Here is a 27,936-nt window from a genome sequence, read left to right on the forward strand (position 1 = left end):
AATGGCAGGATAATGATGCTCAGGCAGAACAATTATTTCATTCTGATAGAGAAGCGTAAAGTTTATCACTTTGATTACTACCCTGATTATTTTTTTTTTTTTTTGCACCCAGTTTAGAGACCAATAAATCAGGAAGGTTTCTGGTGCTCCATCTCTGCTGCTCAGACATAGAAAGCACCTGCCGGGGCGGGTGCTCCATCATGTCGCTGCATCCTCAGCCCTCCATCCCAGGCCCTTTTCTGCCTAAAGCACTGGATTTGTCGCAGCCCTTGTTCCTCATTTCGCAATACAGAGCTTTGAGACAAAAATTCTGAGCTTGGACAAAAGGCGAGCTCGGGATTTACAAGGGTCCCACCCTTGGGCATGTCCAAACTGAGGGTGTGATGCTGTTGCTAGTGATCAAAACCAGCTGCTGAGCGCCTAAGGCAGAGCAGAAAGGGCGACTTGTTTTTTCTTGATTGCAGGACAACAAAAAACCTGCACAATCCGTCTGCCCAGAGGAGCGAGGAGCACAGCCGCACACCTCTCCGGAGGAACCCGCCGCAACGGCCGTACCCCAAGCAGCAGGAGGGGCTTCCACCGGCGGGAGCCGCAAGCCCCGAGTGGGGAGCTGGTTGCCACCCGCCCGCTGCTCCCGCGGCACTGCTGTTTACGCTGGCACTGCTGCTCTCCTTCGGGTACATGTGCGTGACACTTTGCCCATAAAGCATGTCAGCGTGATGCACTGTGTAAGAGTGACATAACTTTTATCAAGGGGAAATTTAAGGCTTAAGTGCCATTAAAATGCTGGCATCACTCACCATATGCGCTAGCTCTTTTTGAATATTACACCCATTATATGTAATTCTTTCTCCTCTTGGAGAAATATTAGCATGTACTTTTCTCCCTGTCAATCACTTTTTTTGACCTTTGCAACATCAGCCGTCTTTAAGAGGGTCACATTTACTCTGATGTCTGCGCCTTCCAGAGCCTCCGCTAACAACACCGCAAAGCCAGCCTGGGAATGAGATTCTTGTACATTTATACGGCACGTCGAATTCCCTTCAGGGAATTCAAGCTATTTCAAACTCAAATCACTCACTAGAGAAGAGCAGCCATCGCCAGGGCGGTGATGGGCTGAATGATGCCTGTGCTCACGTGCGCGCAGACCGGCCCACGGAGAGCTTTTTTTTTTTTTTTACCGAAACACACTTTATCCCACTCGTTTAACAAGGCTCATTTCTGCAGCCGGTCCTCGCAGAGCCATGGCCATAGTGCTGTGGCCAGAGAGGGTCCCGGCACATCTGGAGCGGGGTCCCCTCTCTCAGCACCCAAATATTGGTACCAGGGGATGCCCCTCGCCAGCTCTGCCCAGCTCCCGATGCTGCAAGGTGCGTAGCTTCCGGGCAACTGAAAGCACCGATCCAAAGCCTCTAGAGCACTTTGGGGTAAGGACCACACCACAGGACCTCTAAACTGGGCACCGAGTTTGTAAATTCTCACTTCTTTTTGCATTTCTTTTGCAAACAAGACAATAACCCTAAAGCTCAGGAGCAGAAAAAGGGAGTGCTACGTCCCAGCCCCCAGCATGGCGTTACAAACAGGAGAACCTTTTCAGATACTTTAAAGCCAGTCCATTTACAACCCACTGCCTCTACATATAGACTGGGATTTTTTTGTTGTTGTTGTTTACCATTTGCCCTGCTACACAGCTACAAATAAGCCGCTAGATCACAACTGCCCTGCAAAGACAGGACGTCTCAGATAATTAGTCAGGACCCTTTGTTCTTGAATTCATCACTTCTTAACTGGCGAGAAAGGGTTGCATTTCATTGTCTGTGCGCACGGGGTCAGAAACACATTCAAGGCCTGAACAGTGACAAGCTGAAGCAGCCGAGGCACAGAAAAAAACAAAGGTCCGACTTCAGTCCCCACCCGGTGCCAATCCCGTGCGATGTGCTGTTACCTCATGTCCCTCTGAGCCCTCCAAAACTTGGCCAGCGCTTCACTTCTGCCCTGTCTGGGAAGGGATTCGCAAACTGCTCCGGAAGCCCTGAATCCAGGGGGGAAAAAACCAAAAAGCTGGAAAAGCCACTAGATGGCAGCCAGAGCGCCGGGAGCTGGAGCATCACCCCCCCCCCCGGCAGCCCCGCACCTCTCCCGCCCCCCCTGCGCCCACCTCGCCTCGCCCTTTTCCTCCCGGGAACAATCCAGTGCCCCCCCTCCTTCCTCCTCCCGCGGGGGGGAACGCCGGGGGACGGGGAACGCCGGGGGGCGGCGGAGCCCTGCCCTGGGAACCCGGCACCGGCAGCAAGCGAGCCCCGCCCTCATCAACTGCCTGCGTAAATTATCCCCGTAATTACACCATGTGCACCAATCGTACTGTATTAATCACTACAGGATGCTAATTACCCTGCCCGCTGCCCCGGGGGGAGGGACCCCGGGGGTTGCGCTGCCGGAGACGGTTCCCCCGCCTCCGCCGGGGAGATGCGCGGGGGACGCGGCGGGGCAGCGCCCTCCCGAACGGCGGCGATTGACCCAGCTGCAGGGTGTTGCTGGCGGAGAAACCCCTCTCATTGCCCTGAATGGGGGGCGCTGGGGAGGGCCATTTGTTTTAATCAGGCTCTTGTGCCCGTGTGTGTGTGCGCTTGGTGGCCGGTGCCGTGGGTTTGGGGGTGTAATTGCGACAACAGATGCAGGAGGGGAGAAGTTTTGGTCCCGAACCTCTCGTCCTGCTCGTTGCTGCCTCTCTGAGCTGCCACTCGCACCCCAAAGCCGCTGTTTAATGAGCCTCGCTCAGCTGCAGGAATCAATTAATACTCAAGCACCTTGGCTCAGGCTTGGTAAACGCAAAGCCAGAGTTAAAGCAAAAATAAGCGGCGAGCAAACCCTCGCGTAACCCTCCGCCACAGGGTGGCCACAGCAAAGCTGGGCCCCGCCATCAGGCGAAACCTGTGTTATCCGTGTTGTGGGCTCGGCTCCAGTCCCCCCCCAGTATCCCACACCCCGCTCCCTGTCCCAGCCATCTGCAGTATTTCAGATGGGTTATTCGTGAAACACGCGGCGAGAAAGAAATTAAAAATCCTACTGTATGCAAATGGGAACCTGTGCAAATTGTGCTCAGGAGCTCTGGGGAAGGAGCAGCTGTGATTTGCCAAGCCAAGCAGAAAATTAAAAAGATTGTTTTACGAACACGCAGGGGGCACGCGCGCGTGTGCCCACACGTGTGAGGGGTGGCAGGGCCGGGGTCCCCTCTGCGCCCAGCAGCGCTTGTCTGCGCTGGAGTGAGGGCAGCGGAGGCAGGAAAGGATTTGCAGTCCCTTGGTTCTCAAATCCCCTCTGCCAAAGACGGCTTTCATCCTGACAGCAATGAAAGGCAATTGAGGGGGACATGATCTGTAGCTCCGAGCCGCAGGGTAGGTAATAAGGCAGTTGAAAGTCTCCTTGCCTTCTAGGTCAGTGCTTTGCAGACAGGTCAGGGATCCGTCTGCGCGTTTAACCTGGTTTTTGAAGTGAGAAGGACACCCGCGTTTCCAGGGCTCAGCAGAGACGGGAAAACTCAATCCACTTCAGATCCTCTCCGGCACCCCACGCCTGAGGTGTGCAGCAGAGGCTTTGGCTTGAGATTCATCCTGCAGCTGAACAGAGTTCACTGAAGATGACGCAGCTGCAGAGCAGTGGCTGGTGCCCGCGGGCAGGAGCGGTGCCAGAGGGCGGCAGCTCCAAAGAGCGGATGAAGGAGACGGCGGCAAAAAGGCTGCGAGTGGTGCCTGGGTGCAGCGCTGCCCGCGGCAGCTCTCGGACACTTTCCCAGAGGCTCTCCAGGGATTTTCTTGCACTGTTCACCCACCAGGCCTGGATACCTTTCTTGCTGCGGGTTATAAGAATTCACTCTTACACTCTAATTTAATGAGGTGTCTTAAATGTGGATTTAATCGCAGCATTAAGGTAACGGTCACTGCATTCGAACTGGTGAGTGCAAACATCTTTCCTGAGCAGACAGCTCTGCTGCATCCTTATTAATCCAAAAATCATATCCATATTAATCACTCCACAGATTATTACTCAACCCGTACCCATTACCAACCTGCTAATCCTCCAGCCCACCTCGCTGCTCCTCTGCAAATGGAGGAGATTCCGCCTTGTTTCAGAGGTGCGTCCTTGGGAGCGGGCTCCCCGCAGAGCTCCCCGCTTCACAGCTCTCTGTCAGAAGGCAGTCAATTTATTAGCCTGTGTGTAAATGAGGTATTTGTTTGAGACCTACAATTAGTATGGCGCAGAGACCACTGTGGACGCACTTCCTACAGCCTCGCCATGCCAGTGTGCGCCCAGCCCTGGCAGCACCGGCTCTGGCTGCTGCTCCGGCAGGAGGAATATCCCTCTCCTGTGCCAGACAGGGAATTACAGCATCTCCAGAGGGTGATTTGCTCAGATGGGGTGACATCTTCTAGAGGCATTGATCTCTTTTATCTGCCTGTAGCAGGAGAGGTGAATCCCACCCATTAGCACCTTAGGAGCTGCTGGCTGCCAGCCTGGTCCAGCAGAGTTTACAATCCTGGAAGCACCAGGCCGTCCCCCTGCTCCTACCTGTGTAGGCAAAAAGGCCAGAGCAGGCACAGAGCAATCCTTTGAGTTCTCTTCCAAAGTGGATTTGAGCATTTCTGGGGCTTGATCTATTTGTTTGGTGTATTTGTTCTGTGTCACTAGCCGTGAGCCACTTCCCTCCCGGGCAGGGGGCTGGCACTCTGACCCGTGCTTGTCAAAGGCTAAGATGTTATTTGAGCACATATAAAATATTCATGAAGTCTGTGACCCAGTCTATAAACTCCTGTACGGCCTGAGGCAATGCCTTTGTGGGGAGCTCAGAGAGATTGCAGGTTCCCGCTGAAAAAATCAAATGAACGTCAAAAGAATGCTTAAAAACTTGTGCAAGAGCAACTCTCCCCCCCGAGATGATCCCAACACTTCCCTTTGTGACAGCCGAACATGGCAAAAAAAAAAAAAGAACTTTTAAGCATTTATATCTTCTCCTCAAAGCTCAGCCTAATTGAGTGCTAACAAAAGAGAAAATGCTTTCTCCTCTCCGGGCAGCCAGCAGCGGCTGGAGCAGAATGACAATGTCGGCTGTGCGGAGCCAGGCAGCATCCTGCATCCCTGCCCGCATCCTGCATCCCTGCCCGCATCCCTGCCTGCATCCTGCATCTCTGCTTGCATCCTGCATCCCTGCCTGCACCCTGCATCCCTGCCCGCATCTCTGCTTGCATCCCGCATCCCTGCCTGCATCCTGCATCCCTGCCCGCATCCTGCATCTCTGCTTGCATCCCTGCCCGCATCCTGCATCCCTGCCCGCATCCCTGCCCGCATCCCGCATCCCTGCTTGCATCCTGCACCCCTGCCCACATCCCCACCTGCATCCCTGCCTGCATCCTGCATCCCTGCCCGCATCCCGGCGGGTCCTGCACTGAGGGTGTGTGTCCGGAGCCAGCCCTGGCACCCAGCGGGAACCCGGCTAATGAATGGATTACTCCTCGGTGCTTCTACAGTGCCTTTCATCTGAGGCTCTCAAAAATGTAATTAAATCTCCCCACACCCGCGCGAGGGGTGGGAAGCAGCTCCGTTCTCTTTTTCAGAGGGGAAGGAGGCAGGTTGCTCACACGGCAAGGCAGCGGCAGGGCTGGGAGTGAACCACAGGGGAGAATAATTCCCTCCACTGCAGGAGTAAATGGAGGTTATTTATTGCTTTGAAACACCAGGAGGCCGTGGTATTTCCAGCTTTTATGTCTGTGGAGCTGGAGCTCCAGTTCTGGGCTCGGCTTTAGCCAGGAGCTGGCCGCCCGCCGCCCTTGGAAGGTGCCGGGGAGGTGGGGGGACCTGTGGGGGGGGTCTGCAGCCCCAGAGCAACCCCCGTTCCCACCCCGAGGGGGTGACGCCGCTGGGGACCGGCGTTGCGCACCAGCGGACGAGGGGGTGCCCGCCATCGCGAGGAGCACAGCACATCCCCACAGCTCTCGGAGAGGGCTGGGCAGCCGTGGAAAAGGAGCTCTCAATGATTTCGTTTTAAATGCGCTACAAAGGACCCCCCCGTGCCTTGTATTTCCCCCTGCTAAGGGAGCCTCCCGCTCCCTTGCCAGCCCGCTCCGAAGCAGGGGCGCTGTGAGAGGGGCTGTAAGCACAGAGGGAGGACACATGCCCAGCCCCATGGGCACCCAGTTATGGAGCTCCAAGATTTGCCTTGAAGTAAGTCTGGACCAAAAAAAAAAAAAGAAAAAAAAAAAAAAAAAAAAGAGCATTTTAACTAGGGAAAGAACCGGATCTATTCATAAACCCCCAAACGTTATTCCTGGTGCTCAGGCCATAGACAGGCCTATTTCCAGGAGCAATAAGGGCGAAATTGCAGCCATAAAACTCCAGTAATCAAATGTGAAAAGAGCAGCCCAATTCATTAACATCCAGACAAGCTGATAGAGACATTCTTAGTTATCAAATATTACCATGGAGTTAATTTTTACCTGAGTTGTTTAAGCCTGGCCGCCCTCCTTCCCTTTCCTTAGACATTTTGCCATAGGGCAGCATTGAACATTTGTAATTAGATTCCTTCACTGAAGTTAATTATGAAGTGACAATAAAGCCTGAGTGGTTTCCATTTTCGTAAGTATTATTTTGAACAAAACCCAAATCCTTTGTTTTGGCATTGATATTTGTAATTTTAAGTTTAACATGAACCCTGGGGTATACTCTTGAGATAAATAGCTATAGACACATTCATGTTGTATTATGCCGTGCATCTATTTTATATTGTGTTACTACACTTTCACGTTATTTTATATACACTTGTCTGCACAAACATCTCTACATAGTGGAGCAGATACAAGATCTCTCTTCTGGGAGATGTCTAAATTAATTAGCTACTTCTCACCCCGTTGATGTCAGACCAGTAGCCCCCATTAGCAGCACCAGTGCTTTGCAGGTTCCAGCTTGACCCGGCACCTGGGGAAACGGTGAGGGGTCCTGAGTGTCCCATGAAACAATTCTGGATTAGGAAGGAGAGGTTTTAGCACGGTTATTAGTGACGTGCTCCATTTTAAGCCACGAAGTGTCCAATCAACACTAAGCTAAATTTCCATTACAGATGTGTGTTAGCCACTTAAATATAACAAGACCCTGGATGCTTATTGCAACAAAAAGCAAGAGATTCTTGTGGTTATCATTGCCAGTTTAAGGTAACTGTCTGATTACATACAATTACGTGTCACCCTCCAGCTAAGCGTTCACAGAGGAGAAAAGATGCTGGAATTTAAACAGGTCAATATTAATGCCACGATTGTATTTGATAATTGAAAGTGTCACCTCCATTAGCTCGCCCTGATAACCGGGCTTGAAAAGCCGGCACCGGGATGTCCAAAAGCCGTTCCACTATTTACAAAGCGATGGTGATTAGCCAGCAACAGAGCAATCCCAGACATTCAGAAGGTGGAATAAAAGCTGGCCTGGCGGGTGCGGAGGGTGAGCACAGACAAAGCTAAAACGGGGGAGTGGAGGATGAGCTCGAAGCTGTTTTGCTGCTGTTTCCGAGAGCAGAACGGCCCTGGTGGTGGGCGGCGCTGTGCTCCCCAGCCCAATGCCCCTTTCAGAGGAATGTTTGCTCGGACCCACACAACCTCACCCAAGCAAGGTCCAAACCTGCGGTTCCGGGGGTGCTTCCAACGCGTCTTTGTGGGTCTTCGCACTTCTGCATTGGACATGGAAAATGATGGAGGGACCTAAGCTGTCTGCATTTTATATAACCTTTATCAAGCATCACTTGACCTTGTCAGTGCTGATAAAGCCTTGTGAAGTGCATGCCAGATAAAATGTAGCTTTTAATTGAGTATACCTGTTATATTAAATATATTAACAAGGTGCAGATGAATACAAACGACCCCATGGTCAATGCTGTCGATTCACATTGACATTTCTTTCGCCTTTGCGGAGCTGAAGGAGTCAATAACCTCTCAAAGGTCACACGTGGAGTGGAAATGCCTCTGGCCAGTGGCCGAGCTGCCGCCTGCCTCCGGTGACCACCACAACGCAATGGCCACAAGAAGTCAGCACAGAGCTCAGCATCCCCGGGGTCCCCTGTAAAATACCATATCCCGCTCCTCCAGCCTGTAGGAAAGCTCCGGGAATCCCAGTTCTGTTCATATTTTATTCTTGGTATAAATTTAAACTAACCCAAGGCACAAGTAAAAAACAATCATCTCCTCTTTTATTCCCTAACTTCACAAATCATGTAAATATTCACTCAGCGTTGGGTTGGAAAACCCCAGTTCTGCACAGGACTGCCAGCATCAGAGCTAAAAAGCGCCCATGGGATCGATCTGCTGGGGTTAAAATCTACTGGTTTCAAGTGGGAGACGGCAGGATGTGTCCCAACTGCCTTCCGAAGGTTCACGTCAAGCTTTGCTCTCAATTTGAGGGAAATAAGATCAAACGACCTGCCTGAGGAGCAGATGCTGCTCTGACATGGTATGTTTGCATTAGCTCCAACTAGGAGTAGCTGCCCATCACTCTATTAGCCCCACACCACAACGAACGGCCCCAGTGTCGAACGTCTGCATAAAAACTACATCTTGGGGCAGCCCTGAACTCCCCGCTGTGATCCCCAGTGTGCCGTGCCTCCCCCTTCTGGGTTAGATTTATCCTTTTTAGTACCTAATTTAGCAAGACAAAACCGAAGATCCTTCAGAAAAAGCAGTAAGACCTCTTGTTCCGGATCCCCATGTTTCTTTTTTAATGCTTCCTTAAGGGTCTCCATTTTTCTGTCACTTATCATCACCCAGAGTAATTTTGGGCTGTTAGAGAAAGTTCATTGCTGTAATTGCAACCATATTGGTCATTAAAGTTGACAGACAGCTGCTGGAGAAGTCACTCGCTGATTCCCACTACTCAGCAGATGCCTCTCAGCGTTTGCTAGAACGTTAGCTTGAATTTATGAAATGGAAGCAAACGCGTTTTACCTTAAGGACTGATCGTTTCAAGGAAGGGAAAACACGAAGAACTCGTCCAGGCCTTTTCTTTGTAAATGGTGTTTGCCTGCTCCTTCCCCAGCTAGCGTGGGAGTTCTCGTTCTTTTTCACCCCTTTTTCTCCCTGCATCTATCGCACTTTGCTTTGCGTTTACTACCGGAAAATTCTTCCCTGCTGCAATGGCAGAAGTTGTTTTCCAAAGGCTGGAGGCCAGGGGCAATCCCAGAGCCCCGGCTTCGCCGGACGGGGCTTGCTTCCAGATTTCCAGTTACCCGTTTATTACTGGTGTGATTCACTAAGTAAATATTTCTCACCAATATACTCCGCTTATACAACAAATGCCACACACCACGTGTTAGAAAATAAGGACCCGCTCAGGAAGGCTTTTTTAACCAGTAAACTTTATTTATATATAACAACAGTACAAAGTGAGTCCTTGGCTTGCAAAATAGGAGTGTTTCATATTTACAATAGGTACACAATAATATATTAGAATAATAACAAAACCCCCTTTTTTCCTTGGAACATTTTTAAATACTTAAACTTTCTTACATTTTTTCCACAACACTTGTAAAAACAACAAAAAACAGACAATCATCTTAAAAAAAAAATATATATAATACAGAACTCCAGTGTGTCAAGTATAACGGGGAGGGGAGGAGCCAGAGAACGACACGGTGGAATGGGTACGGATACAAATCAATTCGTTATTCCTGCCAACACACAAATCCCCCCAAACCGGCACGTGTTTATTTTAAGGAGGGGGGGGGGGGCAGAAGAAATCAGAATTTGTTCCACAGCCGACATCTCTACATTCTGTGACATTTTTGGGGACTCCAGAAGTTTTAGTACCTGTACATTCCCTTCCCCTTGCTGCTTCCCACCGCTTCTCGTAACGGCCCCCAAGGTGCCATTAACACAGAAACGCTCGTCAAGAAGAGAAGGACATTTTGATGCAGTATCTTCTGAAGGTATGAAATAACGGGGCAAAATCAGCTCAGCAGCTCCTTTACCTTGCGCCGGCTCCTCTTGCCTTTCTGCTCTCCAGTCCACGAGGTGGAAACATCTGACGGAGAAGCTGCTGCATAAACTTCCAAGCTTATTCGAAATAGAGGTATTAAAAAAAAGAAATCTCAAAGGAAAAGGCCATACGGGAGATCTCGTGTTTGATTTGGCAGCCTCGGGAGGCCCAGAGAGTTTGGGATATTGTCCGTGCAATGGGACGGACCCTGCAGGTCTTTTGAGCATGTTCTTAGGCACTGCAGGAATGTCTATTTTTTTAATTATTATATTCCACTTTAACAAAGAAAGGAGAGGAACGGGTAACACGGGGGCAAAGGGGGATCTGAAAGAACAAGCAGACAGACAAGGCCACGTGGGCAGCACGGCCAGGACACCCTCGGCTGCGGCTGAGCTCTGGGCGGGACGAGGAGCTGCTTTTCCCGCGAGGAGCAGCCGGTCCTGGCCGTCCCACGCTGCCTTCGCCCCCAGCCTTACCCAGAACGGGACCCACCCAAAGCTGGGGAGTTTTCATGGCAAACAGAGGCTTTGCGCAAAGCCTTCCAGGCGGCGAAAATCGGTTCGGAGACTCCTACCCTTTTCCCTTCAAAACCAACCCGACCAGCCTACATTTAAATTGCACATCCAGGGTTGCTCAGCTTGATCCTGAACGGCACCTTCTTCGCAGTGCATACTTTTACTCCAATTATTTCCCCACCGAATGTCTAATTTAAAAAAGAAAAAAAGCATCCTGTCCACGCGGGTGCTGGGTGGCCTCGTGGCTGTCACCAGCACTTTGCCTTTGGCCTCCAACCCACTGGTTTTGGTGGCCCTGGGCGAAGGCTGGGAGGGGGCTGGGGCGGTATGGGAGTTTTCACCGAAGACACATTCACTACCAGCGGGGACTGCTCACCTAGCTCTACCGAGTACGCAACTATATACAAGGTCGCAGCTCCCTGCGTTATTGGCTTGCGGTTAATGGTACAAATGCAGTTCTGAAATCGGATGGCTGAAGCTTTGTGGCATTTTAATGCATCTTTGATGTCAGTTATTTATCCTTCTCTGAACATGTTTTCTTCTCTCCAGGGTACAGTCACTCATGAGCTTTCCCTGCTGTCCCAGCTTATTCAAGTCAGTCTGGTTTCGTTTCGTTTCGTTTGGCGAGCCGAGTCCCCGTGACGGGTGCGCTCTGACCGCACTGCAAAGGGGATGGAGAGGAGCCGGCAAGAAGGGAGAAGGTGGCCGGGCTGCGGCCGGGGAACAGGCTGGAGGCACAGCCTTGGACAGGAGCATCGCGGGGACCGCGCCAGGACCTGCTCTGCCCTTTGCCAACCTGCTGCCCCGGGGACAGGGCAAGAGCAGGTCGGTCCTCCCCATCCCCGCTGGCTGCTTGGGGCTTCTGCAAATAAGGCCCTTTCCACGCAGACTTAAACGACTCGCACCAAGGTGCTCGGAGCCTGCAGCATGCAGGAACGCAACCCCAGAGCTTTAAGCCCTCTTCCTTTTGTCCTCCACACGCCTACCCAAATTGTTTCCTACATCATGACATTTTTGGTGAAGTCCAGCAGAAGGTAGGAGAGAGAACTTACATGGGGACGGGCTGTTGGGATTTTAAGACAGTGTGTTGAAGGCACTGCTGTGATGAAGGTCTCTTGCGCTCGCCATCCCCGGCGTGTGACAGCACCGAGACCCTGCGGGAAGCGCCGCCATCCGGCACGGCCACATCCAGCCTCCCTCGGGGATAAACCCCCCCGACGTACGCGCTGCCGGGGATGCTGCCCACCAGCAGCTGTTTCATTTCTCAATGCTGGTCCCCGTGGTGGGTCTTCAGGCAGCTGCAGACTGGTCCTTGCTGGCTCCCTCAGGGGCTCCAGCACTTTGGCCGTGCTGATCTCTCCTGCCTCCCTTTAAACGTAAATTCATCCTTTATGGCAAAGCGTGGACCACTTGATGTCCACATCCTCCGTAACTTTGGTGGGCTGCAGCGTTGTGGTGCTCCACAGCGGGGCTCATGCAAAGACAAGCTTGCCTGTAAGTTAGACTCTTGTATATGGGTTTTTAATAAAGGCTTTCAAAGTGGAGAAGCGTTTGATTAGCACCTTGCTCTCCCTTGGAGTGGGTGCTTTGATAGCTCATGAGCAGAAGATTAAATGGAATTATTTAAGCAGTGACACCAGGCAGAGAGATTCTGGAAAAATGATGTCTCCCACTTTGATGTCGGAATACCTGAAACGAAGTGAACTGGAGAATCAAAACACCAACTGGCCTTGCAGGAGGAAGGGGGCAATGAGAGGGATGCGAAATCGTTTCATCTAAGGCAAAGCCACTGCCCCCTCCTGACCCAACCCCGAGTCCAGTTTGCTGCAAGCGCGAAGAAAATGCCATTTTGAGATCTGAAGCTTCTTCTTCCCAAAGGAGTAACGGAAAAGACGTATGCAAACAGGGCAATAGATTACAAGCGCTTTGCCCCAAGGGGATATGTTGCTGCATTCCATATAATTGCCTGTAAAGATCCATAATTGGTATCAACCACCACCAGTACATACTTGGCAGATTATTTATAGGCCGCCCCTTCCAGCCAGCACCGTGCTCTTCCCTGCGCCATCCTCCTAACGCCTTTCCGGGTGATGGATTTGCTTGTGGGGTGCTCCTGGCCGGAATGCAGAGAGCAGGAGGAGCAAAGCAGGCTTAAAAGCAGCCACGCAAAAGCCTCTCAAATAGATGTGAAGAGAAGAGGGCCACGAGGGCCCCACTGGGGCTGTTGGGCAAGCACACGTTCACCAGCACCCAGCTGATGAAAAGCCAGGTCGTTGCTTTGGGCAGTATTCATATTTTGTGAATCCTGCAGAAATAACTATTCAGACTAATATTTAGAAGTGTCTGGAAACCATCTGGAGTGCTTTCTTTGGGTTTCAGAGTACCATAAGCATTTGGTGAACAATCTGAATACAAATACCCAAAACAATGACCACAACTGGAATACAGACCTGGAAATCACTCACACAAGCTGCACCCCAGATCCTGCAAACAGCAGTAACAGAAACCAGTAAAAAAAATGAGACCTGGAGGATTTCAAAGCCCGACGCCCTGCAATCCCCTGTAACACCAGCAGCAAAGGGCAGGGCCGGCTGGCGGCTGCTGCAACGATGGCTCATCCATCAGACCTTCCTAGGACAACCCGGACATTCGCACATTTTCTGTCTTTGAAATTCGATTCACTGCGCAGGAGAAGGATCCCCGGGAAGGGAACTCTCCCGGTAACGGGCAGTAGGAATCCTGCTCTGCTTCTCAGTCTACGTTTCTCCCAGCTCTCTCCGTGTCTCAGTAAATCCGAGCCCTCCAGTTACAAAGCTCAGGCTGCTGTAAATGTCAAGAACTTATTGCACAAGGTTGATCATTAGTATTTTCTTCCAGAGTATTAATAGGGCCCAGAGAAACTCACAAAAGTGGATTACCAAAAGAAAGTGGGCTTGGCATGGCTTTTACTGAACGGTAATTAAACCAACAAGTTTCCTGAGTATTTCTCTACACGCTTCTCCCCTCCCCTGTTGCCGGCTCCCCTTCGGACTGTGTCTCCAGACCAAACGCCGGCAGCGCTCTCGGTGCCCGGGGAGCCCGCAGTGACCCTCCCGGGCTCTGCTGGGCAGGAGGAGGGGGACAGATAGGAAAATGGATTTTCCTTCGACACACACCGGCTGCAAACTAAGGTCCTGCTCTGGCACGGCACTGCCCGGGACCGAGCAGACGCCGGGAGCTATTTTGCTGCCACTGCCAAGCTCACGCAGTCAATACTTGTATTTCCATTAGACCTAATCACCCTGTCCTCCCCACTGCGGCCTGCACAAATATCAATATTTATTACAGAGAGAAATATTTACAGCGTTCCTTCCCCTCCTGGCACTCTACAAAGGGACACACATAAGCTTTGGTGTCTTTGAAAGAAATCACACTCACAAACATTTGCCTGTCACTGGCCACAAGAACACGTGCCGTGGGGGCCAGCGAGGAACTGAATGTAACAACGAGACGCCGAGACAGAGACAAGAGAGCAGCGGAGCCGGCCTGTGGATGCTGGTTGGGGATTTCCCTTGGCTACAGCAAAGATTTCTTTCCCCTCCCCATTGGAAATACAAGACCTGCGCCTGACCCTGGGCGACACCGCGAATGCCGGCAGAGAAACCCAAAGGGAGCCCGTGCTGACCAACCCTGCAAGTCAGACAGAAAAGCAATAAATATCTCCTCTCACGACAGCCAGTCTTTTCAAGTATCGCTCACTGTAAACATTGGGGGTTTGTTGGTTTTTACTGCAAGAAATCAGAGGCGGCTGCCCGAAACCACCACCAAAATGCAACCGAGGAGGTTTCATCTCAGCTTTGCCCATGGGGAGAGGGCAGCCGGCCACTTCTGCTCAGACCTCACGGCAGGAACCAGCACCGCGTTGACTGAGGCTGGCTATGTCCACGACCACGACCATGACCACAGCCACGGCACCACACCGGCTGCTGCCCCATCACCGCGCTGACCGCAGTTGGCCACAGTGATGGCCACGGCACCACGCCGGCTGCTGCCCCATCACAACACTGACCACAGCTGGCCATGGCCATGACCACAGCGATGGCCACGGCACCGTGCTGGCTGCTGCCCCATCACCGCGCTGACCGCGGCTGGCCATGGCCATGGCCACACCATGCCACCGCTCTGGCTACTGCCCCATCACCACGCCAACCACAGCTGGGCATGGCCACGGCCACCGCCACGGCACCATGCTGGCTGCTGCCCCATCACCGCGCCGGCCGCAGCTGGCCGTGGCCACGGCACCGCGCCGGCTGCTGCCCCATCACCACGCCGGTGCCCGGCAAGGAGCAATGGGGATGGAAAAGGGGAAAGCACTTAAAATCAGATCTTTCCTCATTCAACAGTAAATGGGACTTAAAAAAAATATATATATATTGACACTATATAAATACATAGATAAAGCTGGATTTCAAGACGGGTTGGATGATCTGATGGTTTTGCAATTCAGGTAAAGTTCCTTCTAGTGCCTATAAGTTACTCAGCCACTGAACTATTTTCTGGCTAAACTGCTATTTTACTTGTGTAAAAAGGTGTGGTGCAAACTTGTGCTCATATTTTTTGTAAGATCCCAAAAAGAAGAAAATTTCGTTTTTTCCAGACTTTCCAATTGGCGTAAGAGTCCGTTCGCAGAGTGCCTGAGCCGCGTCCTCGGGAGTCTCTCGAGGACAGGATTCAGAGCTGGACCTTGTTGCCAGGATTTTCTCTGTGGCCTCTGTGGTTTTTGCTCTATTTCTTCTTTTTTTTTCCTTTTTCTTCCCTTTTTTTTTTTTTTTAAAAAAAAAACCCTTTAAATAAAGTTTTATTTTCTAATATACATCAAACAATTTTCATGCAAAGCAGCAGTCATGGAGACATCCAGACTTTCCAGGTTCCTTCTTTCTGTGTATGCTCGAAAAAACGATCCATCTTGATTTGACTTTGATTGAGATGCTTTGTCTTTTTCTCTTCCTGCCTTTTCAAACCGGATCCTACAGGATTTTTGAACACAGTCGGTCCTTGGGCCAGTCTCTGCTCCCTCCAGAAAGAGCCTCGGTATTTATGTGTGTCCAGCGCCTTTCTTGCTTGTTCTCCCTCTGAATTCCCGAGAGTCCGTGCGATCTCTGCCCTTTGCCGCCCGCGAGCACCGCAACCTTTCTTCAGCTCTCAATAGACATGGCACCAATAAGTTGCTCTACTTTGTATGCCAGGCGCTGCCTCCGGGCCTGTTCGTCCTGCTCCAAAGCCCCAATGAGCTGGTCCAGAAAAAATAAAAAAAGGAGGGGGGAAAAAAAACAAAACAGAGAAAGAAGTCAGTGGATGAGAAGGGGTGGCAGGGGTGGGCGGGCAGCAAGATGTGAGCAACTCGAAACATGGATGTGTGAAACTTAAATAAGGGGTGGCAGAGGAAGGCGGCGAGCGCTTCGCCACGCCGCAGCCGGGCTCGTGGGTTTGTTGGACCGCTCGGTCCACGTTCCCTGCACAACACAACCATTCCTGTACCTTCAGCTCAACGTTTCTCGTCTCATTTCGCACAGAAGTTATGAGATTTTTAAGCCCCAATGGGAAAATAGCTGGGGCATTGTATCACAAATGCATACATGCAATTAAACGACAAAACCCTTCCTTTTAACGGACATAATTGCAAAATAGGTTCTCCTTACACTGAAATGAAGGGGTGGAACAGATGGCGAGAACTTGGTTTCAAGTGATGCATTCATTAAAGGAGCTCATGCTGCCAGGGGTTCTTTGCAAACAGGAGTCTGCGTCACTGCAACATGGGATTTGTACCGCGCCGTTCCCAAAAGACAGGGATGTTTCCGGGGAGCTTCGCTGGGCCATGATGATTTTCCACTGCATTTAGGAGCGTGCTGCACTGGGCGTATGCCGAGGCTGAGGAATGCAGTTGCTCCCACAGTGTTTTAGCTCTCAGTCCCCTGGGAAGCACGCGACAGGCACGGCCAGGACCCGAACCAATTTGTGCATGAGCAGGGAGGAGCGGGGCGGCAGTGGTGCGAGCGGCGGCGCCGCTGCATCGAGGACGAGGGAGGAGGAAGGAGCTCCGGGTGGCAGCAAGGGGGATGTCCTGGTTGGAGTGACACAGGACTAATTTCTCTTCTAACGCTTGGGAAAACTGCACTTTTAGAAGACTCTAGTGTCTGAATTTGTGAGAATATTTACTTTACAGCCAGCTCTGGGGTGCGGGTTTCAAGGTCTCAGTGCTTTCGAGCTCTCCAGGTGCGGGGATGAGGAGGAGCGAGACCCGGGCACTTGACCCAAGCTGCCAACAGGGTTATTTCACACCGTGAACGGCACATTCCATAGAAATTAGAAAGTTTGCTGCATAGCGGTCTCTCTCCCTTGATGGTGAGAGAGAACTTTTTGCCGTGGTTGGGTATAATCCTTGTGTATTTTATATTGGTATCGGGATCAATACTGGTTTTTAGTATTATTAATGTTAATTATTTAGTCTTATCCTATTAAATCTATTTATATTTCAACCCTTGTGTTTCCTTGTTTTTCCCTGATTCTCCTTTCCTGGTGGGAAGAGGTCATCGGGTGATAGAATAATTGTCTAAATGACAAGAAATTGCCATGGGTTTCTCAAACCATAACAGGGGCTTGCTGCCGGACCCACCACCGCACCCACCCCGGGCCGCGCGTGCCGGGGGGACACCCACCTCCTCGCTGTACTTGCTGACGTAGGAGTAGATCTCGTTGAGCGCGCTCAGCATGTTGAACTCGGCGGAGTGCAGGCGCGACTGCTCGGCCAGGTAGGCGTTCATGTCCTGGTCGCTGATGGCGGGGAGCTTGGCGATGTCTGCATAATACCTGCGGGAAGGAAGGGCCAAGGGGGGGCCATAAGACACACGGCGGCTCAAAACGCCCCTCCTCTCCTTGGGATTTAAACTAAGCTCTGCAGGGGAAAGGACAGCATTTTGCTTCCTGCTTACAGCTAGCTGAATGGGATCCTGGTCTGAAGCAAGGTCCTCTTAAGGACAAGAGGAAATGGCCTCAAGTTGTGCCAGGGGAGGTTTAGGACGGATATTAGGAAAAATGTCTTCACTGAAAGGGTTATCAAACATTGCAATAGGCTGCCCAGGGAAGTGGTTGAATCACCATCCCTGGAGGTATTTAAAAGACATGTAGACGTGGTGCTGAGGGACACGGGTTAGTGGTGGGTTTGGCAGTGTCGGGTTAATGGTTGGGCTTGATGATCTTAAAGGTCCCTTCCGACCTAGGTGATTCTGTGATTCTAAGATGAATAAGAGCAACGACGCTTGGCAGGGCTGAGCTGTGCCACCGTCTCACTGCAAGAGCCGCCCTGCTCCATCGTGGGCCACCGAGAGCAAGGCTGCTCGGCGCGGGAGGACCGGGGCGCCCAGGCCAGCCCTGCACCCGCGCTGCCGCCGCCACGCGCTGCCGCTCACCTCTCCACCCAGCTCTTGTAGCTGGGGATGTCCTTAGCGTACAGCAGCTTGTTGGAGGGGGAGTCCTTGCCCAGGCGGTGTTCCGAGGTGGAGCAGGAATCCATGAAGGTCTGAGCCACAACGGAGAGGCAGGCGTCCGTGATGCTGCCTTTGTGGATATCAAACACGAACTGCGGGTTTTTGATTACGTTCACCCAGAATCGGAGAGGGAGGCTGTAGGGAAATGGAGAAACACCTGAGAGACCTGGGGCCGTTCCGCCTGGAGAAAAGCAGGCTGAGAGGGGATCTCATCAACGTGCAGTAATAGCTAAAGGGGGGGTGTCAGGAGGATGGGGCCAGGCTCTTTTCAGTGGTGCCCAGCGACAGGACAAGGGGAAACGGACACAAGCTGGAACACAGGACATTCCATCTCAACATGAGGAAAAATTTCTTTAAGTGTAACAGAGCCCTGGCACAGGCTGCCCAGAGAGGTGGGGGAGTCTCTGTCTCTAGAGACATCCCAACCCCGCCTGGACACGTTCCTGTGCCACCTGCTGTGGGTGACCCTGCTCTGGCAGGGGGTTGGAGGGGACGATCTCTGAAGGTCCCTTCCAACCCCTTGCCATTCTGCGATTCTGCAAAACAAAATCAGATGTTAAGACAAAAGCTACAAATGAACGTTTGCTGCATTTGTGTTCCCAAGCAGAATACAAGCGGTGGGAAGCAGCAACGCTCTGAGTAACAGCTGGGCAGGGTCCACCAAACAGCAGTTAGCCCAGGGCTGCCCAGATTGCTTGTGATGGGTCCTGCTATGCCTGGGATGGACGCTGCTGCCCTGCGCGCCCCGGGAGCTGCTCCGGGCTCTGATCCTGCACGGAAAGGTGGAGGATGCGAGGGGCAGCGGGCGCCGAGGGCAGGCTGGCTGTGCCAGGGCAGAGTGGAGCAGCCTTCGGTGGCACCGGGTGAGCGGCTCCGCCAGGAGCCCATTAAGCCGAGGTCGTTAGAGTGGGAGTCTGCGGCCGCCCCCACGCTAATCAGCCGCTGCCCGGCCACTCCGCAGTCCATCATCCGCGAGCGGTGCAGCAGGCATCAGAGGCTTTGTCCCCAAATCCTGAGGCCTTTGCAATCAAAGGGGAATTATTATTCCTTTTTTCTTTGGCTGTATAGCAGGATCAAAAAAACAGCTGCTGCTTTCTATTACCTTTCAAGTCTCAGCTCTCTCTGTCTACCCAGCTCGCTGCACCGAAGCCTTAACCCTTGCTGCACTGCGGGCCGGCAGCTCAGCCGCGTCCCGGCAGTGCCAGCTCCCCTCACCCCCCAGGACCCACCTCTCTGCTCCAAGCCCCCGTTTGCATTGACCTGCACCAGCAGCACAAGCCTTCGCCCATCTCCCCACCAAAATTCCCTTTCTGGGAACGCTGCAGCCGACCAAAGCGCTCAGCAGAGCACAGAGACCAGATTTTCGCCCTTCTTCCGAGCGTCCCGTGCCCCGGGGCAGAAGGACGGGCCAGGGCTCGAGTGGTCCGATGGCTCTGGCAGAGCAAACCGCTGGTCGGTGCTTTCTTTTTTACTGCTTTAAGAAGTCTCATCTTTTTTTTTTTTTGTGATTCTAGAGTTTTTATCCTAATAACTCCTTCTTCTAAGGCGTTCAATAAATTGTTTTTAGCTTCCCACAGCCTTAGCGGGGAACCCAGCTTTTGCAGCCGTGATGATTAGAGGCCTTTTAAACCATGAGGGACTCAGGGGAAAATACAAAGTCTTCAGGGAGCAACCATTTGTTGTGCTTTTTTTTCTTCCTTGTAGAGGTAAATTTCTAACCCACGGAGCTTTTAATCCTAAAATAACAGCAGAGGCAGGGACGTGAGAACTCCCATTGTTCAGAGAAGGCTGGACCTGGCCACATTCCACGCAGGGCTGGCTCCTTCCCCGCTTCCCCCCTCCTTCCGTTGCCCAAATGCTCCGGCTGCCACCCGAAGTGATGGGGAAGGTGCAGCCCCTGTGCCGGCATTCCGGCATTCCTGTCACAGCAGGACTGTGATGCCAGGGTGGTGCCGGCATGGAGCGCGGCTTCCCACGAGCAGACCAGCTCTGCCAACCCAGCCATTTCCAGTGTCCGGGGGCGCGGATGTACAGCCAGTGCCCAGCTCCCACCCCTGGAGAGGACTTGGAGACAGCCGGGCTCGTGGTTTAACACTACACCGGGGTTTCAGTCCGTGTGTGCACCGAGAGCAGCACGGACCAGGATCAACCCCCCTGGCCACATCAGCCCGGGGCACAGTGACAACAGCGGCGCTGGATGAAAAGCATTAGCACAGCTTCATGGCACATCTCATGCTTTGGAGCTGTGGGACTTGGTTGCTCCCAGCCTTCCCAAAGCTCTTCCCCATCTTTGTTTTACCCCAGGACACAGATAATTGCTCAGTACTCAGGTCCGCTCCCCCTTCCACCCTCCTCCCTCCTCCGTTCTTACCAATTGCTCTTCCACGTGTGCCTCACATCGGTGTCGTGGATGCCGTGCTTATCTGCCTGCTCATCCAGGAAATCGAACATATACTTGATGGCCAGCGGGAGCGCGCTGCCGCGGTGCACCGTGCTGAACAGCGTCTCAAACAAGTCGTCCACGAATTTCTGCAGCGTTCCCTAATGGGAGCAGCGAGCGAGAAGGTGAAGGGAGGGATGGGCGCACGCTTGGCTAAGCTGCGGTGGCAGGAGGGGACGCCAGATGGGGTTCCAGCTCCGCACAGCCCTGCAGAGTGCCACTACGGACCCCCAGGAATAAGCAAGGCTGGGGGCTTTACGAACGCTGACTGCGCTGCTGGAGGACCCCAGGGAACGCTCCAGCCTGCAGCTACTCACAGCTGCACTTACTCTTTATTTCTAACCTGAAACAATTTTTTTTGCTTTCAAACGCAAATCTGCATTATCTACGGCGATGAACACACAGAGACAGGCCAGAAAACTCTGTCTGGCCAAGGAAACCAATTACCCATCTACAGGCACTGCTGCATCTCTCCAACTCTTTGTGGTTTAATGCCGTGCAGAAGGATGAGGTATTGCAGCGATCACCTTGCAGCGTGAGGGAATGCGATCTGTGTTCCTCTTGCTGCTCCAGAAGCCACCCAACCCTGGGCACCCAGGAAAGCCCGGCAGGGACAGTCCCCCTCCCCCGGGAGCTGAGCATCACTAGGGGCTGCGCAGGACCCCCGGCAACTGCATCTAGATGGATCTCCCGATGCATTTCCCAAGGGAATTTCCCACACAGCAGTTACCTTTGTAGCTAATAGCCTGGTCAGGTAGATCTCGGACACCATCTTACTGCCCCGGTCTCCTTCCTTCTGGTCTCCGTGGTCGTGGTTTTTGACCAAGTGCCAAACCTTGACCCCGCTCTCCAGGTCGGGGGTGATCATGGGGGCCCGGGAGCGCAGGCTGTCGGGGCTGCCCGTGTAGCGGAAGGTGGAGTCTGGACGACGGGAAGAGAAGTCGGTCATGCTCAAAGCAACCCCCTTTTTCATTTCCCTGACTCTCCGCAGTGACGCTCGCTAATGCCAAAAATCATCTGCAGTGGCTTGTTGGGTTTTTTTAATGGGGTAATGAAATGTACCAGGCACCGACAGGCATTTGGTGTTCACTGAATAGAGCCCTTCAGACTCAAGCCTTTATCTTTTCGCACTCAGATGTGGGACTTTTCTACTTGATTCGCATCCTTTACCTACGTGAACTCAATAACACAGGTCCACGTGAGACAGCTCCACGGGCCACATGCTCGTTAACCCTGAGCACCAACTCCTGCAGCACCGGAGTCTCCATGTCAGGATTTTGCAAATAATAACAACCTGCCTGGCACAACCGGCACAAAGGGCAGAAGAAACTGCTGTTCCTGTTCTTGAGGCTTTCATTAGAGCAACGCGGGCTCAAGCTGAGCACCGACTGCAGAGCCCAAGGCCAGTCCTGCATCCCGGCCGTGCCGCTCGCGGGGATGCGCGGGTCCAGCATCCCTCCCGTCCCTGCCTCTGCCCTCCTCCCGGCAGGGAACGGGGAGCTCACAGGGGAGCAGGCAGAGGTTTTTCCCCTTAATTGCTTGGAAACCACGAAGGGATGTGAGATACATTTAACTTCCCAAAGAATGCGCCTCCCTGGATCCCATCCACGGTGCCTCCAAGCCCAGACACGGGGCTGAACAGCACAACCGCGCGTTGTTGGGTTTTTTCCTCTCACTAAATTTCTTTGTTCTCTGGGAACCTTGTGCATTTTTCTCAAGTTTCGCCTCCAATTTGCCGCTCAGCCTCCTCAGCAAGAGTAAGGGGATCAATCATAAATCAGCCGAGGGAAATACGCAAGTCATTACCAAACTAGCTAGATTTTCATCCCTGATTAAGGCTTAGATAAATGAGTACTCCAACTGATATAATTAAGGAGACAGACAGGGGGACAGCCAGGGAAGCATCTAGTAATTCTATTTTTAAACATAGCTCTGTACTGATATATAATGGGGGAAGTAAATAAGTATCTCATTTAAATTCTGTCTGCACAATTAGAAGTATTAATCTTAACGTGAGCAACGATAGCTCATATTGGTAGTTTGCAAAAGCTTTTCCACCTGACACAGACCGATGAGGACTCAGGTTGTGTGACCCAGCCTCGGGTGTCCCGTCCCCCGAAGCGGGGGGAGCGCTGGGCAGCGGGGTGATCACACCTCACAGGGAGAAGGGCCTCCTCCCGGCTTTTGCCTAAAGACTCTGCTGTGGACGGCTCCTCAGAACGCTCGCTCCAGAAAAAAACAACATTATTTTGGGAGCTATAAACAAGAGAAGGAGACGGGTTTGTCAGGAGACCTCTCGTTTGTAAAACACTCTGTAAAATGAAAGATAATGAAAGATCAGCGCACCAGAGATTTTGCCACTGCTGCCTTTTATGGAAGTGTATTATTACTATTATTGTGGATTTAGTGCTATAAACGCACACCTGGCACCTCGCAGACTCATTTACTCAGGCTGCAGCGTCTTCAGGGACCCTCTGTAAGTGCCGAGCCCTGCCATTATGCAAATAATGAATTCCCAGGTGTGCACATCCGAGCACGCCGAGTTAAGATTGCTGTTACCCGTTTTTGACCCATTAGCTAAGAATTCAGGATCCTCCACTTAGAGAAGAAATAGATGAAGGAATCAGGCTTCTCTCTGTACGTGCAAGGGACACGGAGCCGCTTTTCCGCAGCGGGAGCCCCATGGGAGCTCCCCAGCTTCCATCCATCCATCCCAAAAGCCTTTCCCTGGGCTTTTCCTGTTTTTCCAAAGGCTGCTCACATTGTGCTTGGCATTTCCTTTTCCCTCCTCTCACCTCCTCTGTTCCCTTTGCAAAAAAACCAGCAGCCATGGACATTTTTCTGAATGTACTTTCATTTTGGCTGAGGTGGTGTGCTTCCTTGGGGGAGGCTGCTGCTTTTTCCCCACCTAATTCCCGTAAGGTGTTGCCCTCCTGCAACAAAGGCGGTTTCAATACCGGGATAATTCTCATTTTAAGCTGTGGGCCGCACGACACGCGGTGGTGTCACGCCTCGCTCCAGGCTGGCCGTAAACGCGTGGCACAGCAGGAGCGATGCCCAGTCGCTGCCCGGGAGCCACCCTGTCCCAGCCCCTAACTCTGCTCCTCACCGTATCTGCTAATGGACGTCCGGGAGATACTGGCGGAGGCAGGGATGTTGTAGGAGGAGGTCTGTTTGGGCACGAGAGCCACCACTGAGCGGTCTGATACCTGGGGAGGGAAAGGAAGAGAAGAAAAGATCAGCGAGATCCACCTGCTATCACCAGCTGCTCAGCCGGGGAGCAGAAGTGGCAGGTCCCAGCTCCGGGGGGCTGCGAGGACGCGGGAGCGATCCTGCCCGCCAGCCCCGGCGGGGACCGGTCCTGAGCTGAGCCCTGCGCCGGGGGGGGCAGCAGCCCTACGGCAAGGAGCGATAAATCAAAAGACGTCTTGAAGATGTTTTGGGTCGTTGTGATTTAAGATTACGCTTTATCCCATAAAAATGAGAATCTCAAGAATTGTTGTGATCCAATTAAAGTAACAATGCAGAGGGAATAAAACGACTATAATAACGTTATGGACCATAAAACATTCCTATTAAACCATTTTTTATTTTAGCAATTTTTACGAACTTTAAAAGTTTGATTTACAGCTGAGCAAGTCATAAAGCCATCTTTCAGGGTATTAAATTGCCAGTCCCTCCACTACACCAGAGAAGGAATTAAATGCTGGGAAGTCAAACTATAAATGAACATTAGTGCTAACAAGATTTTGTTATAGCAGATTTTAGTAGCCATGTTTAATTTTATCCTCCCTATAAATCTAGTAGTCACTGGAAGTTTTTTAACTGATTTCCCTTAATTAAGAATCTGCAGGTTTCCAGGGAACGGGCCTGAGTGTCTTTTACCGTTGAACTCGTGGCCCGTGGTGCAGCAGAGAGCGGAGTCACCGCACCTCGCGGGCTGAGGGACCCGCCGGGGCCCAGCCGACAAACCAGTTAGAGGAGCTGCACGAAAGAAATGCCCCTTCATGCCGGAGAAATTGCTTTTGGGGATTAGTTCTCCATTATTTGCCAGGAAACCTGCCCCTTCCCTTTGCACGGGGAAGCTCCCGGGCAGCAGCTGGATTTTGCTCCCCAGCATCTCCCCGCGCTCTCTGCAGAAGGGGTTTGGGTACATCGCTGCCTTCAAGGCTTTGGCTTCCATTCAGACGAAAGTTTGCATGTAAATCTGAGTTGTTATTATTGCTAGTGATAGTGGAAATAATAGTCACTTGTGTTTCACAGTACAAAAGTGAGATCTGTCTAAGCAAAACACTTCAAACACCTCTGTTATTTCCCCTTCTGCTCCTGCCTCACTTCATCCAATTTATTAAGTCAATGGCAGAAACGCTCGGTGGTGATATTATTTTCTTAGCCTGTCATTAGCTGCCACTTCGGTTCACTTTCACTGGGGAGAAACCCGAGCGCACCGCGGCCCAGGCTGCTCCCCCGCCGCCGTGCTGGGATCCATTTCCACCAAGGCTGTGGTTAACTGGGAGAGAGGCATTAAAAATACACACACACACACAGAGCACTTTCACTCTCTAAATTTTGGGTCGAATGGCTCTTGTCAGCTAAAAAACACCAGCGTGCAAATTAGCATCAGATGTAGCACACATTCGTTTCCTATCTCGCTCCGCTGTTGCCACACTCCCATAAAACCCCAGAGACGCCTGCGAAGCTGGCTGGCTGTTTTACAACTTTATAAATATTCCGATTCTTCTACAAGCTGGAAACGTGGGGCACAAAACACCTTAAAGAAAAGAAAAAGAAAAACCGGAGCAGGGACCGCAGCAGCGCCGAAGCCCAGATGCAGGGGGGATGCAGGGGGGATGCAAGGGGATGCAGGGGGGATGCAAGGGGGATGCAGGGGGAATGCAAGGGGATGCAGGGGGGATGCAAGGGAGATGCAGGGGGGATGCAAGGGGATGCAGGGGGGATGCAAGGGAGATGCAGGGGGGATGCAAGGGGGATGCAGGGGGGATGCAAGGGGATGCAGGGGGGATGCAGGGGGGATGCTGGCTCCACATCCACACCACCCTCCGCTCCTACATCTCATTTTCCACTCAAATCTTCCCTCCCTGCTTCTAATTTTTCATTTAAAATAGTTTTCTAGTCTTTCGGCCCTTCCAGACTCACAGTGGCTGACAGGTATTCATGCTCTGCTGCCTCTGAGTTAACCCTGCATGAGCCACTGTAAATCATTTGATATTAAATTCAGTGTTTCATTTTTCCTGAGTAAAACCATGCAGAGTGAGACTCTCCCATGGAGTTTAATAGGCATGAAACCAAAAGGATACTACACAAATGTAATACAATTCCTTACAACATAGTTTAAAAGCTCCAGAGAACTTAACAAAGCATTACGCCTATTTAACCTCCACATCTATTTTTATAAATGAAGAAATAAGCAGCAGGCATACAGTTCCCTACATAATTCTATAAAGAGGTTCAAAAACATTACAGAAAGATGAATGTTTCTCTTTAAACGCAATCGGGCTTTTGCATGCGAAGGCTTCCCAGGAAAAACGTATTTTATGGGTTGATGCAGATGTATATTGTACTTTTACCATCCTAAACACCCAGAAAACAAATGTAATAGTGTCAAAATGCAGCAGCCAGGTGTGGAGCTGAGAAACTCGCGGAGTTAAATGACCTGGCAGGAGCCTGAGCTGGAGCCCAGGAGCTGCAGGGAGCAGGGCTGGGGAGCACAGGGACCCCCAGAGCGGGGATGGGGCTGGGGAGCACAGGGACCCCCGGGCTGGGGACAGGGAGCACAGGGACCCCCGGAGCGGGGAGCAGGGACGGGGCTGGGGGGAGCAGGGACAGGGCTGCGGGGACCAGGCGGGGTCTGGTCCTTGCTTGGGCATTTGCTCCCGGGTGCCAGCACCTCCCCGAGAGACCGCGGAGCGCCCGGAGCTCTCGGATGGAAACTGGGGCTGCGCATCTCCAATTACTGCGCGCAAATCCACAGAGCGCTTCGCCTGCAGAGCAGCAGATACAAGTAGATGGCATCCGACCAAAGCCAAAGACAAGACAGCCCTGAATAAAAGATGGAGAGAGCTTTAAAGAGCTAGCTTTTATGTTTTGGTTTGTTTTTTTTTTCTTTTTTCTTTTTTTTCCCCTGGAAATTTAGAAGTCACCGTCACTAGTCCTCCAGAAGCCGGAGAAATCTAGATTTCATTTTTATGGCTTGAACCACACCTGTTTTCTATGTAGCGCTCCTGGCTGCAATGGTGAGACGGCAGCGCTTGAAACTCAAATGATTTGATACCCTCTTCTATGCTGTGCCTTTGCCCACATATTTGTTTTACTGCGTAGTCCTGGAGCATCTGTATTTTTGATACCTAATAAAAACATTTATTACTCAAACAGAAAAAAAAAACTGGTAAGAATACCAAAAAAAAAAAAAAATTGCTGTTTGTTTTTGGCAAAAGCCCTGCCTTGACAAGATTTCTGTTGCGGTGCACAGAACTTGGCTTCTTTTTATGGCTGAGACGGCTCCGTGGCGCTGCGCAGAGCTCGGGCCAGCGTGGGGAGAGCCACGGGCAGTCGGTACCTGTTTAGATGTTTGGCAGCAAACTTCTGCCTTGTCCCAGAGCAAAACTGACATTCAAATGGCAGGAGTAGCTGCAGCATCTCGAGTGCTGCAAGGATTTTGTTTATTTTAAGGGTAAACTTGTGGCTCAGGTTTTCCCACAGGCGCTGAAATGAAAATAATCCCTCCCCTCGCACCCAACACACATCAAACAGCTTTCACTTGTGACTTCCTTAAGATGACTTTTAAAGATCAAGGCATAATAAAGTCTCGCCGCTTCCCTGCGTGTTGGTTAATCCCTTGCAACTGTCAGGTAAAACAGATTTTAGAAACAATGGAATTCATCTGCACAACTCCTGTGACATTTTACAGTAATCGGTCTTTAAATCCTTGGGGCTGCTTGGAAAAGTTGACCCTCGAGGTGCTTTTTTACATGCACTTTGCATATTTATGCCATTCTCTCTGCCTCACTCCCTGATTATATGGCTCCTGTCAATACTGGCTCACATTCAACTTACACAGCATGAGTCACGCTGATGGACTTGAGATGGTGTATAAACAGGGAAAGATGCCAGATTAAATACTAAACACTTCTGTGTAGGTAGTGATGGACAGTAGTAGGTCGCGGGTCCCAATTAATGCAGTTATCCTCTGCTGCAGACAGGCTTTGAGTAAAAGCCTTTGATTCCCTTCAACCAAACCTTCCTCAGCTCCGTCTTTACCTCCCTTTCCGCCTTCCACACACCGTAGGAAGCCCTTCCCAACATTTGCACCCCTGTCATCTGCACCCTAACGTTTGCAGCCCAGGCTGGGCTGGGGCAGGCGAGTGGGGCAACTGGACGGCAACAATTTCTTAGGTCACCTTGCCCACCTGGCTGATACCCAGTAGAGCATCTT

At 51.7% G+C, this 27,936-nt stretch overlaps 1 protein-coding gene across 4 annotated transcripts in view; it reads right to left on the reverse strand.

Annotated features, from left to right (window-relative positions):
• Window positions 1–15,331: 15,331 nt before the first annotated feature.
• Window positions 15,332–27,936, reverse strand: part of PLXNA2 (plexin A2) — a 173,998-nt gene continuing 161,393 nt past the window's right edge. For all 4 annotated transcript variants that reach the window (XM_074564009.1, XM_074564007.1, XM_074564005.1 and 1 more), the window contains exons 27-32: window positions 23,593–23,692; window positions 21,214–21,404; window positions 20,415–20,584; window positions 17,966–18,178; window positions 17,216–17,366; window positions 15,332–15,790 (exon numbers count right to left, since the gene is read on the reverse strand). In XM_074564009.1, coding sequence (XP_074420110.1) covers window positions 15,695–15,790; window positions 17,216–17,366; window positions 17,966–18,178; window positions 20,415–20,584; window positions 21,214–21,404; window positions 23,593–23,692 — 921 coding nt within the window. In that variant the 3' untranslated portion in view covers window positions 15,332–15,694. The remainder of the gene's footprint in view (window positions 15,791–17,215; window positions 17,367–17,965; window positions 18,179–20,414; window positions 20,585–21,213; window positions 21,405–23,592; window positions 23,693–27,936) is intronic.

Source organism: Larus michahellis, chromosome 21, assembly GCF_964199755.1.
Source record: "Larus michahellis chromosome 21, bLarMic1.1, whole genome shotgun sequence".
Lineage (NCBI taxonomy): Eukaryota > Metazoa > Chordata > Aves > Charadriiformes > Laridae > Larus > Larus michahellis.